The sequence below is a fragment of the Ovis aries genome, chromosome 1 (genome assembly GCF_016772045.2).
Source record: "Ovis aries strain OAR_USU_Benz2616 breed Rambouillet chromosome 1, ARS-UI_Ramb_v3.0, whole genome shotgun sequence".
In the NCBI taxonomy this organism is placed as follows: domain Eukaryota; kingdom Metazoa; phylum Chordata; class Mammalia; order Artiodactyla; family Bovidae; genus Ovis; species Ovis aries.
In genome coordinates this window covers 37,336,481-37,352,877 of record NC_056054.1, presented here as the reverse complement: position 1 = coordinate 37,352,877, position 16,397 = coordinate 37,336,481, and the positions used below count along the sequence as shown (strand labels likewise).

Below are 16,397 nucleotides of genomic sequence, written 5' to 3'. Positions count from 1 at the left end.
CCCCCTATGGCTGAATGGTAATGATGTCATGAATGCGACTCTACCTTTCATCACTTTGTGGCCTTATAAGCATTCTCAGTAATAGCCCACTGACTAGACATGAAGATTCATGTCTCCTCTTTTAAACATAGCCCCCATTTCCAAGGATATTGAGCTGGGAACCTTGAAGTCCAAAGCCATTGTTTTAAAGCTAGTCCCTGGGGCCCGCCAAATCCTTAGAGACCTTCATAACTGTGCCTATTCACAATTAGAGCCTGTGTTCTTGAGGAGAGGAGGAAACCAGCTCCACTCCTCCACTGGCAACACTACATGGAGTTTGTTTCCATTTATCTCACACTTTCAATTCATTTTATTAGTTTTAATACACTTTCATGTAGAAGACTAGTAAAAAAATAAAAACCTCCAAATGTTAACAGTGGTCAGATTATAACAATCTTTGAATTCTTTTATGCTAGTGGTTCCCAGCCTGCTGGCAGCTGTGGGATCATAGCAAAGTACCCAGGGTAACAGGGCACCTCTGCAATTCCACAACACATTGAAGGGTGTTACGTGAACACTATTCTTCACACAAGGGTCCTGATTTTCTTTTTTAAATAAAGGGCCACTATGGCTTGAAAGTATTATACTTTCATGTATTTGTCCATTTTAATAGCAAGCATTCATTATTTTCATAATGAAAATAAAATAAAATGAGCCTAGCTCAATATTCTTAAGAAAAACAAACTCAAAGCTCTCATTTAAATTGATGAACAATCAGGAAAAAGTTGGGAATGGCTGTAATCATCAGATCCTTCCAATAAACCACTCAGATCAGTCCACAAACATTTATTGAGCACTGGCTAGTGACTTGTGGAACTGGAGTTACTTCTGGGGCAGCATTTCTCAAAGTCTGCGTCCCCAGCTTATCTGCAGCAACATTTCCCTGGAGAAACCCAATGTTGACCACCTTCTCAGGCTCTCTGTGAATGGGCCAGAAGAATTAGCATTTTAAAATATGCCTTTTAGATTATTTTTATGGATATTCTAGTTTGAGAAACACTGCTTTGGTGAGCGACTTTTAATTTCAGTGACAGGTTTTAGCAAAAAAATGCCAGCAAGTATGACAAGAAGAGTTAACCTCAGAACAAGACTTTAGCTTAGAAACCAAGGGCACGTGCTTCTCTGCACAGTAAAGCGGGGTGAGCCTAGGCTATCAATCTGGGTTTCTAGGCAGACAGGGCACACACACAGTGGCCAGATGCAGTGTGTGCAGGCCCGAGAGCAACAGTTCATGAAGAACTCACGTGATGGAACAAAGCCCTCTGAGATGTGGAGCAACCTGGTGTTTTCTTGGAGGTTCTCCAGGACTCAGAAAATGTAATGTGCGCTATCCATTCCTCTCCCTCAGGGAGCACACTCTACAGTCTGGACAAGGTCTCGCTGAGCTTTGCCCACACACTTAAGAGGCACTCTGCTTCTAGAATACTCACTCTGTGTCCTCCAGATGATGCTCGGCAGTGGGCGAACCAATGCGGTGGCCCGTAGACAGGTTCTCAAGCTGAGTTGCTATGGCACTTACATTGGTATCTGCTACAACCTGTTGGGGGCAAGTCAGAGCAAGACAACCCATCATAAGTCAGGGGAGAATTAGAGAAATCATACTCTATCCAACCATCAGTTCTCAGTCTTACCTTATCTAACCTCTCTGTAGCATTTGACACAATGGATTATTCTTTCTCTTAAACTGTTTTCCTCATTTGGCCTCTATCAAGTTACACTTCACTAGTTTCCTTCTACCTTCTGGCCATCCCTTCATAGCTCGCAAAACTCTTAACTCCCAGAGGGCCATAGATTTGCTCCTGGAGCTTCTGCTCTTTCCATCTCAACATCCTCTTAGTTATCTCAGGGGATATCATATCACCTTCAGAATTTAAATATGTAATGATAATTCTTGAATCTATACCTTCAACACCACCTCTTACTTAACTCTAGACCTATGTATCCAATCACCAATTTGACACCCCTAGCAGGATGCCCGGTAGGTATCTCAAACTAATCTGTCCAACCCTGAGCCACCCCCCCGGCCCCCGTCTCTGCTCCCTAGCCTTTCTTATCTCAGGTAATGCAACTGAATTCCTCCAGCCTTAGGAAATACCTTGGTGTCATCCTTGACCCCTCTTCCTTTTACAATCCTTTTCAATCCCCATGCAACTGGTCTTCCTATAAAATCATCTCTTGCTCGGAATTTTAAAAAAGCCTCCTCACTGGCCTCCCTGCTTCAGCCTCCCAGCCCCACTCAGCCCATCACAGCAGCTAGAATGTTTCTGTTAAAATACAGAAGATTAGTTCACTCTTCTGCTTAAAACTATCCAAAGGAAATCTGGACTCCCTTGGATAACAGGCTGAAGTTCTTAGATGGTCTATGAGGTCATCAGTAGGTGACCTGCTCATGACTCCACTTTTGTCTCCAAACTTTTTCCCCTGTGTTCACTCTGCTTCTTGAACACAGGTCTCCTGCATTGCAGGCAGTAAAGAATCTGCATGCAAGGTGGGAAACCTGGGTTCAACCCCTGGATTGGGAAGATTCCCTGGAGAAGGGAAAGGCTACCCACTTTAGTATTCTGGCCTGGAGAATTCCATGGACTGTATAGTCCATGGGGTCACAAAGAGTCAGACATGACTGAGCGACTTTCAGTTTCACCCTGCTCCAGCTATACTGGCCTCCTGGCTTTTCCTCTAACGTGCCAGAGACATCTCCACCTTGGTGCTTTGCAACTGATGTGCATTTTGCTTGGAATTTCTGCATCCAGTATGTTCATGGCTAGCTCCTTCACTTCTCTCAGGTCTTTAAAACCACCTTCTTTGGCCACCGTAACTAAAATTCCCACAGCAATGTCCCAGCCCAACATTTTATGTTGTTTAAAAAGAAACAACAGGCCTCCAGCACAGAAACAGATGCACAGATCAGTGGAACAGAAGAGAGAGCCCAGAGATCAACCTACACACCTATGGCCAATTAATCGAGGACAAAGAAGGCAAAACTATGCAATGGGGAAGACAGTATCTTCAACAGTGATGTTGGGAAGACCAGACAAGTACATGTAAAAGAATGAAATTAGAATTTTTTTTCATACCACATACAAACATAAATTCAGAATGGATTAAATGTAAAATTGGAAACTGTAAAACTCCTAGAAGAAAACATAAGCAGTGCACTCTTTAATATAAAACTTAACAATAATTTTTTGAATCTGTCTCCTTAGGAAAGGGAAACAAAAGCAAAAATAAACAATGGAAAGTAATTAAAAAGTTTTTGCACAAAGAAGGAAACCATCAACAAAATGAAAAGGCAAATTACTGAATGGGAAAAGTTATTTGCAAATGACATGTCTTATAAGTGGTTAATATCCAAAACATATAAAGAGCTCATACAACTCAAAATATATATATTAAAAAAAAATGAACCACCTAGTTAAAAATAGTCAGAAGAGCTGACAAACATTTTCCCAAAGAAGACATATAGATTGCAAAAGGGCCCATGAAAAGATGCTCAACTTCACTAATCATCCTAGAAAAGCAAAGCAAAAGCACAATGAGACAGCACTTTACACCTGTCAGAATGTCGATTGTCAAAAAGACCACAAATAATAAATTGGCAAGACTAGAGAAAAAAGGGAACCCTAGTACACTGTTGGTTGGCGTGTAAATTGACACTGCTGTAATGGAAAACAGTACAGAGCAATGTAAGTGTCCATCAACAGATGAATAGATAAGGACTTCCTTGATGGCTAAGATGCTGTGCTTCCAATGCAGGGATTCCATCCTTGGCTGGAGAACTAGATCCTATTAAAGATCCCACATGCTGAAACAAGGATAGAAGATTCTGTGTGCTGCAACTAAGACCGGGCACAGCCAAAGAAATAAATAAATAATAATATTTTTAAAACTTCATTTTATTTTAAAATAAAAGAACCCTTGACTTAAAAAAAAAAAAAACCCACACGAATGGACAAAGAAGATGGACACAATGGAATACTATTCAGTCATAAAAAATTTGCAATTTTTGCAAAACTTTGCATCCACATGAATGGACCTACAGGATATTATGATTACTAAATTAAGTCAGAGAAGTACATACTGTTTTCACTTATACATCAGTTCATTTCAGTTCAGTTGCTTATACATGGGAACTAAAAAATAAGTGAATGGATATAACAAAACATAAACAGACTCACTGATACAGAGAAATAGGTTATCCATGGGGGGATGGGAAGGGGGGAGGTGTGAGAAAGGGGAAGGGGATTAAGTACAAACTCCTGGGTATAAGATAAATAAAATACAAGGATGTCATATACAGCACAAGGAATATAGCCAATACTATATGGTGACTTTAAATAGAATATATGTTGTACACCTGAAACTAATATTAAGACATTGTAAATCAACTATATTTCAATTTTAAAAATTAATTAAAACAAAAGAGGAGAGAACAAGATGGCAGAGGAGCTGGTGGATACATCTCTCTCCACGGATACATCAAGGATACACCTTCAGACAGAGCAATGAGTGCAGAACACCAGCTGAGAGCGGACAGGAGTACCTGACCAGTGGGAAAGAATATATAGAACCACCACGCAAAACTCGGTAGGATGAAGGAACTAGGGGGAAAAACAGGAGTGTTAGTAGGACTGCACCTGCCCTCAGCGGGTGGGAGAACTGAAGCAGGGGTCTGATCCCGACAGCGGGGCAATTGTCTGAGTCAGAGGAGAAACATTTAAGGCTGAGAGTGAAACAGCTGATCTGTGGTAGCCTAAATGGAATGAGAATCAGGAAGTCCTTGCCACAGCCATACATATGCCGGGCAGGAATGCGGGTCTCCTGGAAGGGGCAGAGGCAGGAGCTGGAGTTTAGGGATTGTGCAGCAATCCCAGTTTGGGGGCTGCTGTTGACTGTGGAGAGATGGATGGAGGGGATATGAGGGAGGAGATCATGGTGGGAAATGCCTATGGAGGAGAGCCAGGCAGCCCTGAAAGCAAGGCAACACTACTGAGTCGCGCATAGGGGTTGGAGCCATTACCATAGCCTCTCTCTCTCCACGTGTCAACAACAGCAGCTGAACAATAGAGAGGCTGGACCATCAAACACCTGAGGCACTGAACTACAGAGTAGGACCTCAGCCAGGGTGCCCCTTTAAGTGCCTGATGCACTGATCTACAGAAAAGGACCCCAGCCAAGGGAGCCCTCTAGATGCCTGAACGGGTGGAGCTACGGAGAAAGACTGGTCAAAGAGGCCTTCTGATCGCCAGCTACAAGAGGTTCAAAAAAAGACTCTGATAGGGCCATAACTCCTGCTGCAGAGGCAGTCTGTGTCCCTGAATACTTGGTGCCACCAGGGTCCCCGCAAGCCAAGCAGCTGCACCATCTTCACACTCAACTCTCACTGGGGCAGAGCTGCCACAGGCAAAAAAAAAAAAAAGTCTCGTGTTTATGTGCATAGGGTCGCTTTGGTCCTGTCCGACTCTTTGCCACCCTGTAGACTGTGGCCTGTCAGGCTTCTCTGCCAGAGAGGGGGTTCTCCAGGCAAGAATACTGAAGCTTATTGGCCAATACTAGTTGTCACACCCTTCTAGAGGACTATATTTCTACTACCCTAGGCACCAACCCCCCTGAGTACCTGGTGATGCCAGCACCACTGCAAACCAATCAGCTGCATCACTTCCATACCTGGCCTTCACAAGGGCAAACCCAAGCCCTCCAGCGTGGCCTCAGGAGCTAAATCCCAGTGGACAACCCACATGTAGAGGTGGAAATAAAACCACAATTGAAACCAAGGGGCAGTGCAGCTAGGGAAGAAGACCCAAAACCTTCCTACCAGCTGTACAAGCTGCAGATTAAATCCACACATCAACTAAGCAGACTGTGTCTATGGAATATATAAAAGGCCACTGAGAGCTCCCACAAAATAAAACGCCCTAGCTCTGATAGCTGTGGACATTGGAGGCAAAAACACACAGGAGCGGGACAGATTAGAATGTGAGCAGCCCCCACAGCAGGTCCAGAGATCAGTACAGTGTTGGAGGGCATCCTAGGGAGGTGAGGTGGACTGTGACTCCCAGTGAGGGAAAGGACTCTGACAGCAGTGACTCAAGGAAGACATTTATTATTCTTATATTTTGACTTGTTCTGTAGATTCTTTCGGATTCCCCGCCCCCCATCTGTTGTAGTTGTCAATTTTATTGGCACTAAGAAATCCAATTAAGCATTTCAGCTTTTTTCATTTTTTCTTTTTCCTCAGTCACATTTTTTATTGTCATTATAAATCTCTGCCTCTATGATGCAGTTCTGTGGAGTTTTCCTCTTTTTTTTTTTTCTTTTCTCTTTTTTAAATTAAAATTTTTAAACCTATTATTATTTTTTCTACATTTATTCTTTGTTTGCTTTTCCTACTATTCTTTTCCCTTTGCAGTTAATCTTTAACGTATATAAATCTTCTTTATCTACCTCTGTTTAACTTTACATATCTATTCTTTCTTCTTTTCTTTCTCTCCTTTCCTCTCAACGTATTTGTAGGTTTATTTTCATTGCTTTATTCTCCAATTGGCACCTTGCTTCAGTTTTGTTTTCCAGTTTGTGCTTTAACTAGTTTTGTTCTGGTAGATATAATTTTTGCTTTCCTTTGTTTGCCAGGTCAATCTATTGTACTTAATTTTTGTTGTACTGTTTTGATTTTGCTTATGGGTGTATATGTATATGTGTATATTCAGTCACACTTTTTACTGTTGTTATAAACCTCTGCCTCTACACTGGGCTCTTGCAGTTCTGTGGAGTTTTCCTTTTTATCCCCTTTTTCTTTCTTCTTCCGTTTTTTTTTCCCTCTTTTTATAATTTTAATAATTTTTTAAACCTATTATATTTTTTCTACATTTATTCTTTCACTTTCCAGTTTGTGCTTAACTTAGTTTTGTCCTTAACTGGTAAATATAATTTTTTATTTCCTTTGTTTGCTGGGTCAATCTACTGTTTTATTTTTGTTGGGCTGTTTTCACTTTGCTTGTGGGTGTATATGTATATATGTATATTCCATTATTTTAATTATTATTTGCCTGGTTTTCTAACTGCCATTTGCCTGGTGTTCATCTTTGGTTTCTCATTTTCAGATATTTGTTTCACCCTCCCTTAATGTCATAACAAACCACTTGTGGAATCTTCCTTCCTGACCAGAGATCAAACCCTGAGCCTTTGGACTCCAAGATCCTAGACTACCAGGGAATTAACCCTAGGGAATATCAAATAATGAGAACTCACAGAGAGGAAACCACTTGAATACAAGACCTGGCATCACCCAACCACCAGTAGCACCCTGTGCAGGACACCTCATCTAAACAACAAACAAAACAAAAATACAAACCAAATCATTAGCAGACAGGATTACTACCTCACTTAGCCTTGCCCATCAGAGGAAAAACAAACAAACAGAAACTCAGCACAAATCTCACCCTATAGGAACCTCACACAAACCACCAGACCAACCTTAGGAGGGCAGAAACCGAAAGGAAGAAAGAATTCAACCTTCTTCAAGGAAAGAATTCAACTTTCCTTGAAGCCTGGGAAAAGGAGGCTACAAACACAATAACTTAAAAACAAGAAAAGTCAGAGAAATACTGCACAGATGAAGGAACAAACCAGAAATGCAGAGGTTCAAATAAATGGAGAGGAAATAGGAAAATTACCTGAAAAATAATTCAGAATAATAATAGTAAAGATGATCAAAAACCTTGAAAACACAATGCAGAAAATGCAAGAATCAATTAACAAAGGCCTAGAAGAATTAAAGAGTAAATGTACACAGATGAACAACACAACTACTGAAATTAAAAATACTCTAGAAGGAATCAATATCAGAATATCTGAAGCAGAAGAACGAATCAGTGAGCTGGGAGATAAAATGGTGGAAATAACTTCCGAAGAGCAGAATAAAGCAAAAAGAATGAAAAGAGCTGAGGACAGTCTCAGAGGCCTCTGGGACCATATCAAATGCACCAACATTTAAATTATAGGGGTCCCAGAAGAAGAAGGGGAAAAAAAGGATATGAGAAAAATTTTGAAGATTATAGTTGAAAATTTCCCCATTGTGGGAAAGGAAAGAGCCAATCAAGTCTAAGAGGCATGAAGAGTCCCATACAGGATAAACCCAAGCAGAAATATGCCAAGACACATACTAATCAAACTAACAAAGACTAAACACAAAGAAAGAATATCAAAAGCAGCAAGGGAGAAGCAATAAGTAACATACGAGGGAAACTCCATATGCTTAACAGCTGATCTTTCAGCAGAAACTCTGCAGGCCAGAAGGGAAAGGCAGGATATATTTAAAGTACTGAAAGGGAAAAATCCACAACCAAGATTAATGTACCCAGAAAGAATCTCATTCAAAATTGATGGAGACATAAGTAGCTTTTCAGACAAGCAAAAGTTAAGAGAATTCAGTACCACCAAGCCAGCTTTACAACAAATGTTAAATGGACTTATATAGTCAAGATATACAAGAGAAGAAAAAAGACCTACAAAACCAACCCCAAACAATTACAAAATGGCAATAGGAACATATACATCAGTAATTACTTTCAATGTAAATGGATTAAATGCTCCAACCGAAAGACACAGACTGGCTGAATGGATACAAAAACAAGACCCATGTATACTCTGTCTATAAGAAACCCACTTCAGACCTCAAGACACATATAGACTGAAAATGAGAGTATGGAAAAATATATTCCATGCAAATGGGAAGCAAAAGAAAGCTGGAGTAGCAATCCTCATATCAGACAAAATAGACCTTAAAATAAAGATTACAAGAGATAAGGAAGGACACTACATAATGATCAAGGGATCAATCCAAGAGGAAGGCATAACAATTGTAAATATCTATGCACCCAACATGCTGCTGCTGCTGCTAAGTCACTTCAGTCATGTCCGACCCTGTGTGACCCCATAGATGGCAGCCCACCAGGCTCCTCTGTCCCTGGGATTCTCCAGGTAAGAATACTGGAGTGGGTTGCTATTTCCTTCTCCAATGCATGAGAGTGAAAAGTGAAAGTGAAGTCGCTCAGTCATGCCCAACTCTTTGTGACCCCATGGACTGTAGCCCACCAGGCTCCTCCGTCCATGGGATTTTCCAGGCAAGAGTACTGGAGTGGGTTGCCATTTCCTTATCCAATGCACCCAACATAGGAGCACCTCAATACACAAGACAAACACTAACAGACATAAAAGGAAAAATTGACAGTAACACAATAACAGTAGGAGACATTAACACCCCACTCACACCAATGGACAGATCATCAAAACAGAAAATTAATAAGGAAACACAAGTCTTAAATGATACATTAGATGAGATGGATCTCATTGATATATCTTCAGGACATTCCATCCAAATGCAGAATACACCTTCTTCTCAAGTGGAACATTCTCCAAGATAGACCACATCCTGGGTCACAAATCAAACCTCAGTAAATTTAAGAAAACTGAAATTATAACAAGTATCTTCTCCGACCACAATGCTATGAGACTAGGTATCAATTATAAGGAAAAAACTGTAAGGAACACAAACACATAGAGGCTAAACAACATGTTTCTAAGTAACCAACAGGTTACTGAAGAAATCAAAAGGGAAATAAAAAAAAATCTTCTAGAAACAAATGACAATGAAAACACGACAACTCAAAACCTATGGGATGCAGCAAAAGCAGTTCTAAGAGGAAGTTTATAGCAATACAATCCTACCTCAAGAAACAAGAAAAACATTGAATAGACAACCTAACTTTACACCTAACGCCACTGGAAAAAGAAGGAAAAAGGTCAAAATTAGTAGAAGGAAAGAAATCATAAAGATCCAAGTGGAAATAAAAAATGACAGAAACAATAGTAAAGATTAATAAAACTAAAAGCTGGTTCTTTGAGAAGATAAACAAAGTTAACAAACTCTTAGCCAGACTCATCAAGAAAAAAAGAGAGAACACTCAAATCAACAAAATTAGAAATGAAAAGGGCAAGGTTACAACAGACAATGCAGAAATACAAAGGATTATAAGAGACTATTATGAACAACTATATGGCAATAAAATGGATAACCTGGAAGAAATGGACAGATTCTTAGAAAAGCTCAATCTTCCCAGACTGAACCGGTAAGAATTAGAAGTTATGAACAACCCAACTACAAGCACTGAAATTGAAGCTATGATCAAAAATCACCCAAAAAACAGAAGCCCAGGACCAGATGGCTTCACAGAAGAAGTCTATCAAACATTTAGAGAAGAGCTAATGCCTATCCTTCTAAAACTCTTTCAAAAATTGCAGAGGAAGGAACACTTCCAAACTCATTCTACAAGGCCACCATCACCCTGATACCAAAACCAGACAAAGACAACACACAAAAAAGAAAACTACAGGCCAATATCACTGATGAACATAGATGCAAAAATCCTCAACAAAATTCTAGCAAACAGAATTCAGCAACACATCAAAAAGCTCATACACCCTGAACAAGTTGGGTTTATTCCAGGGATGCAAGGATTCTTCAATATACACAAATCAATCAATGTGATAAATGATACTAACAAACTGAAAGATAAGAAGCATATGATAACCTCAATAGATGTATAAAAAGCCTCTGACAAAATTCAGTACTTGCTTATGATTAAAACTCTTCCAAAAAATGGGCATAGAAGGAAGCTACCTCAACATAGTAAAGGCCATATATGATAAGCCTATAGCAAACAATATTCTCAATGGTGAAAAACTGCAAGCATTCCCCTAAGATCAGGAACAAGACAAGGGTGTCCACTTTCACCACTATTATTCAACATCATTCTGGAAGTTCCAGCTACAGCAATCAGAGCAGAAAAAGAAATAAAAGGAATTCAGATCAGAAAAGAAGTCAAGCTCTCACTGTTTGCAGATGACATGATACTGAACATCAGTTCAGTTCAGTCACTCAGTCGTGTCTAACTCTTTGCGACCCCATGAATCGCAGCACACCAGGCCTCCCTGTCCATCACCAACTCCCGGAGTTCACTCAGACTCACGTCCATTGAGTCAGTGATGCCATCCAGCCATCTCATCCTCTGTCATCCCCTTCTCCTCCTGCCCCCAGTCCCTCCCAGCATCAGAGTCTTTTCCAATGAGTCAACTCTTCACATGTGGTGGCCAAAGTACTGGAGTTTCAGCTTTAGCATCACTCCTTCCAAAGAAATCCCAGGGTTGATCTCCTTCATAGAAAACCCTAAAGATAGTATCAGAAAATTACTACGGCTAATCAGAGAATATAGCAAAGTTGCAGGATACAAAATCAGTACACAGAAATCACTTGCATTTTTACATATGACCAATGAAAAATCAGAAAGAGCAATTAAGGAATCAATCCCATTCACCACTGAAACAAAAAGAATTAAATATCTAGGAATAAACTTATATAAGGAGATGAAAGAACTGTATACAGGAAACTATAAGACACTAATGAAAGAAATAAAAAAAGACATAAACAGATGGAGAGATATTCCATGTTCCTGGGTAGGAAGAATCAATATTGTGAAAATGACTATACTACCAAATGCAATCTACAGATTTAATGCAATCCCTATCAATTTACCAATGGTATTTTTTCACACAACTAGAACATAAAATTTCACAATTCATATGGGAACACAAAAGACCCCAAACAGCCAAAGCAGTTTTGAGAAAGAAGAATGAAGCTGGAGGAATCAACCTTCCTGACTTCAGGTTATACTACAAAGCTACAGTCATCAAGACAGCATGGTACTGGCACAAAAACAGAAATACAGACCAATGGAACAAGATAGAAAGAGCAGAAATAAACCCATACACCTATGTGTGCCTTATTTTTTACAAAGGAGGCAAGAATATACAATGGGGCAAAGACAGCCTCTTCAATAAATGGTGCTAGGAAAATGGGACAGCTACATGTAAAAATGAAATTAGAACACTTCTTAACACCATATACAAAGATAAACTCAAAATGGATTAAAGACCTAAATACAAGACCAGAAACTATAAAACTCTTAGAGGAAAACATAGGCAGAACACTCAGAATGACATAAATCAAAGCAAGATCCTCTATGACCCACCTAGAATAATGAAAATAAAAATGAAAGTAAACAAGTGGGACCTGATTAAATTTAAAAGCTTTTGCACAGCAAAGTGTGCTATAAGCAAGGTGAAAAGACAACCCTCAGAATGGGAGAAAATAATAGCAAATAAAACAACTGACAAAGGCTTAATTTCTAAAATACACAAGCAGCTCATACAACTCAATACCAGAAAAACAAACAACCCAATCAGAAAGTGGGAAAAAGACCTAAACAGACATTTCTCCAAAGAAGACATACAGATGGCTAACAAACCCATGAAAGATGCTCAACATCTCTCATTATTAGAGAAATGAATCAAAACTACCATGAGATATCACCTCACACTGGTCAGAATGGCCCTCATCAAAATGTCTACAAACAATAAATGCTGGAGAGGGTATGGAGAAAAGGGAAACTTGCACTGTTGGTGGGAATGTAAATTGATATAGCCACTATGGAAGTCAGTATGGAGAGTCCTTAAAAAACTAGGAGTAAAACCAATCCCACCCCTAGGCATACACCCTATGGAAACCAAAACTGAAAGAGACACATGTATCTCATTGCTCATTGCAGCACTATTTACAATAGCTAGAACGTGGAAGCAACCTAGATGTCCATCGACAGATGAATGGATAAAGAAGTTGTGGTGCATACACACAATGGACTATTACTCAGCCATAAAAAGGAACACATCTGAGTCAGTTCTAATGAGGTGGATGAACCTAGAACCTATTATACAGAGTGAAGTAAGTCAGAAAGAGAAAGATAAATATCATATTTTAACACATATATGAGGAATCTAGAAAAATGGTACTGAAGAATTTATTTACAGGGCCACAATGGAGAAACAGAGAATAGACTTATGGACATGGGGAGAGGGGAGGAGAGGGTGAGATGTATGGAAAGAGTAACATGGAAACTTACATTACCATAGGTAAAATAGATAGCCAATGGGAATTTGCTATATGGCTCAGGAAACTCAAACAGGGGCTCTGTATCAGCCTAGAGTGGTGGGATGGGGAGAGAGATGGGAGGGTGTTTCAAAAGGGAGGGGATATATGTATACCTATGGCTGATTCATGTTGAGATTTGACGGAAAACAGCAAAATTCTGTAAAGCAATTATCCTTCAATAAAATATAAACTTTTTAAAGAATTGAGTAAAAAAAAAAAAGAAAAGAAACTGGCCCCAAATAGAGCCACATATACTAAGCCCTCCAAGGACTTAACACCTAGCCTAACTGCAGTTTCAGCTGCTCCTTAGAGTGGAATTTTAAACCAATCAGTCTGGAATTTCCTCATCAAGACCAATCAGAGAATCTACTTAATAAGTCCTACCAGAAATAATCCACTCTTTTAACTTCTTATCCTACCCTCCTTCCTATAAAAGCCTTACAGTTTTGCATAGAACCTTGGAGTACCATTCTATTTGATAAATGGGATGCATCCCAGTTATCATGAATAATAATAATCCATGAATAATGATATAATAATTCATGAATAATAATATTCATGAATTATTGAATAAAGATAAACAGACCTTCAAATTTACTCAGTTTAATTTTGTTTAACAATCTCCTCCTTTCCTGCTTTATGTTTTCTTACTACTATCACTATCTAATTAACTGTATATATATTTTGCCTTGTCTTGTCTTGAAAGTGTGAAAGTGAAAGTCCCTCAGTTGTGTACGACTCTTTGTGACCTTATGGACTATACAATCCATGGAATTCTCCAGGCCAGAATACTGAGTGGGTAGCCTTTCCCTTCTCCAGGGTATCTTCCCAACCTAGGGATCGAACCCAGGTCTCCTGCATTGCAGGCGGATTCCTTACCAGCTGAGCCACAAGAGAAGCCCTGTCCTGTCTTATCACTTCATATTAGCATGTGAGGACATGAAAGTTTGTCTGTTTTATTCACCACCGTATCCCCTTTACGTAGAACATGTCTATATAGGTGTTCAAGTAATATTTGATGAATGAAAGAACATCTCCTGATTTCCTATGATTCGTGTTTGTTCTTGTTGTTGTTCAGTCACTCTGCCATGTCTGACTCTACAACTCTGTGGACTGCAGCACGCCAGGCTTCCCTGTCCTTCACCATCTCCTGGAGCCTGCTCAAGCTCATGTCCATCAAGTCGGTGATGCCATCCAACCATCTCGTCCTCTGTTCTCCCCATTTCCTGCCTTCAGTCTTCCCCAGCATCAGGGTCTTTTTCAATGAGTCAGCTCTTCGAATCAGGTGGCCAAAGTACTGGAGCTTCAGCTTTAGCATCAGTGCTTCCAATGAACATTCAGGATTGATTTCCTTTAGGATTGACTGGTGTGAACTCCTTGCAGTCCAGGGGACTCTGAAAGAGTCTTCTCCAACACCACAGTTTAAAAGCATCCATTCTTCAGCCCTCAGCTTTCTTTACCAGCTTTCACATCTATACATGATGACTGGAAAAACCATAGCTTTACCTAGATGTACCTGTGTCAGCAAAGTTATGTCTCTGCTTTTTAATATTCTGCCTAGGTTTGTCATAGCTTTTCTTCCAAGAAGCAAGTGTCTTTTAATATCATGGCTGCAGTCACCATCTGCAGTGATTTGGGAGCCCAAAAAATAAAGTCTATTATTGTTTCCATTGTTTCCCCATCTATTTGCCATGAAGTGATGGGACCAAATGCCATAATCTTAGTTTTTTAAATGTTGAGTTTTAAGTCAGGTTTTTCACTCTCCTCTTTCACCTTCATCAAGAGGTTCTCCAGTTCTTCTTCACCAATTCACATTTAGATGGTCCCAAACAAAAGTATGGCACAAACAAAGAGTGGTGCAGTGGTAAGGAATCTGCCTGCCAAAGTAAGAGATGTAGATTTGATCCTCGGGTCAGAAAGGTCCCTCAGGATAGGAAATGACCACCCACTCCAGTATTCTTGCCTGGGAAATCACATAGAGAGAAGAGCCTGGCAGGCATAGTCCTGAGTCAAAAAGAGTCAGACGTGACTGAGGGACTGAGCATGCACACAAACAAAAGTATAGAACTGACATGTAAATAATCAGTTATATTTCTATTCTGCAAAAATATTGCAAAGAATTAAGAAGAAATATGGTATACCTCTGACAGAAAGAAGATCTGAAGTTGTTTTTACCACTTAAATGGTAGTATGCTTAAGTTTCAGTTTTTTCACCTGTTAAACAGGATTCATAAAAAACCTGCCTTGTATGCTTATTCTGGAGTTGTCTTCTACCTCAACTAGTTATCCAAACTTCTTTCTCAAGGGCTCTTGGGCTATCCTTGCTTCTGATGAAATGTCCTTCTAGATGATATTAGCACACAAGGACAGAGTGAGTTCCTTAGACAGCAAGGAGATCAAACCAGTTAATCCTAAAGGAGAACAACCTTGGATATTCCTTGAAAGGATTGATGTTGAAGCTGAAGCTCCAATACTTTTTGGCCACCTGGTTCAAAGAGCTGACTCACTGGAAAAGACGCTAACACTGGGAAAGACTGAGGGCAAGAGGAAAAGGGGTGACAGAGGATGAGATAGTTGGAGGGCATCATCGACTCAGTGGACACGAGTTTGAGCAAACTCCAGGAGATAGTGAAGGACAAGGAAGCCAGGCGTGCTGCAGTCCATGGGATCACAAAGAGTCAGACAGGGCTGAGAGACTGAACAACAACAATGGGGTGAAAGGACTTTACTTAACAGCAGTGCAAGAGCTTGATTTGATTGCAGTTTCAGGATAAGCCAACAGAGGGCATGACTACCAAAATACGAATAAGTAAGCTTAGTTGCAAAGAGTCGGACACAACTGAGCAACTGAACTGAACTGAACTGAAGCTTAGTTGCATCTGCTAATAGTCTGACCCTGGCTGGATCAGAACACATTTTGGGTGAAGCATCCTATTCCGGGGGGAAAACACTGTTTTGCATAAGTTATAAGATCTTCTAGAAATACTATCATATAAAGAATGAATGAATTGGAGGGATATTTAGGATAAACAACAAAAAGGAAAATGACAAACTGTCCTCTACACTTCCCACCAGTTTTCTTTCCTTTCCTCCCCAGCAAGTGTAGTGGAGGAATTATCTTTGCCTGTGACTTAAGTAATCCTACCTCCTCTCAGCCTACATCATTTTCAAAAGCCCACTCCGTTCCAGTTGCCATCCCCAGGGTCTGACCCGGACTTCAAGACCCCGTCTCTGGCTTTCCTCCTGCTGCTGGGCCACTCTTCTATCTCTGCTATTCTACATAGCCCTCATGGCTCAGGCCTGGCTGCTTCCCACTTGT

At 40.1% G+C, this 16,397-nt stretch overlaps 1 protein-coding gene across 15 annotated transcripts in view; it reads right to left on the bottom strand.

The window, feature by feature from the left end:
• PATJ (PATJ crumbs cell polarity complex component) overlaps positions 1–16,397 on the bottom strand; it is a 390,464-nt gene that overhangs the window by 8,217 nt on the left and 365,850 nt on the right. For all 15 annotated transcript variants that reach the window (XM_060410212.1, XM_060410237.1, XM_060410189.1 and 12 more), the window contains one exon: positions 1,470–1,576. In XM_060410212.1, coding sequence (XP_060266195.1) covers positions 1,470–1,576 — 107 coding nt within the window. The remainder of the gene's footprint in view (positions 1–1,469; positions 1,577–16,397) is intronic.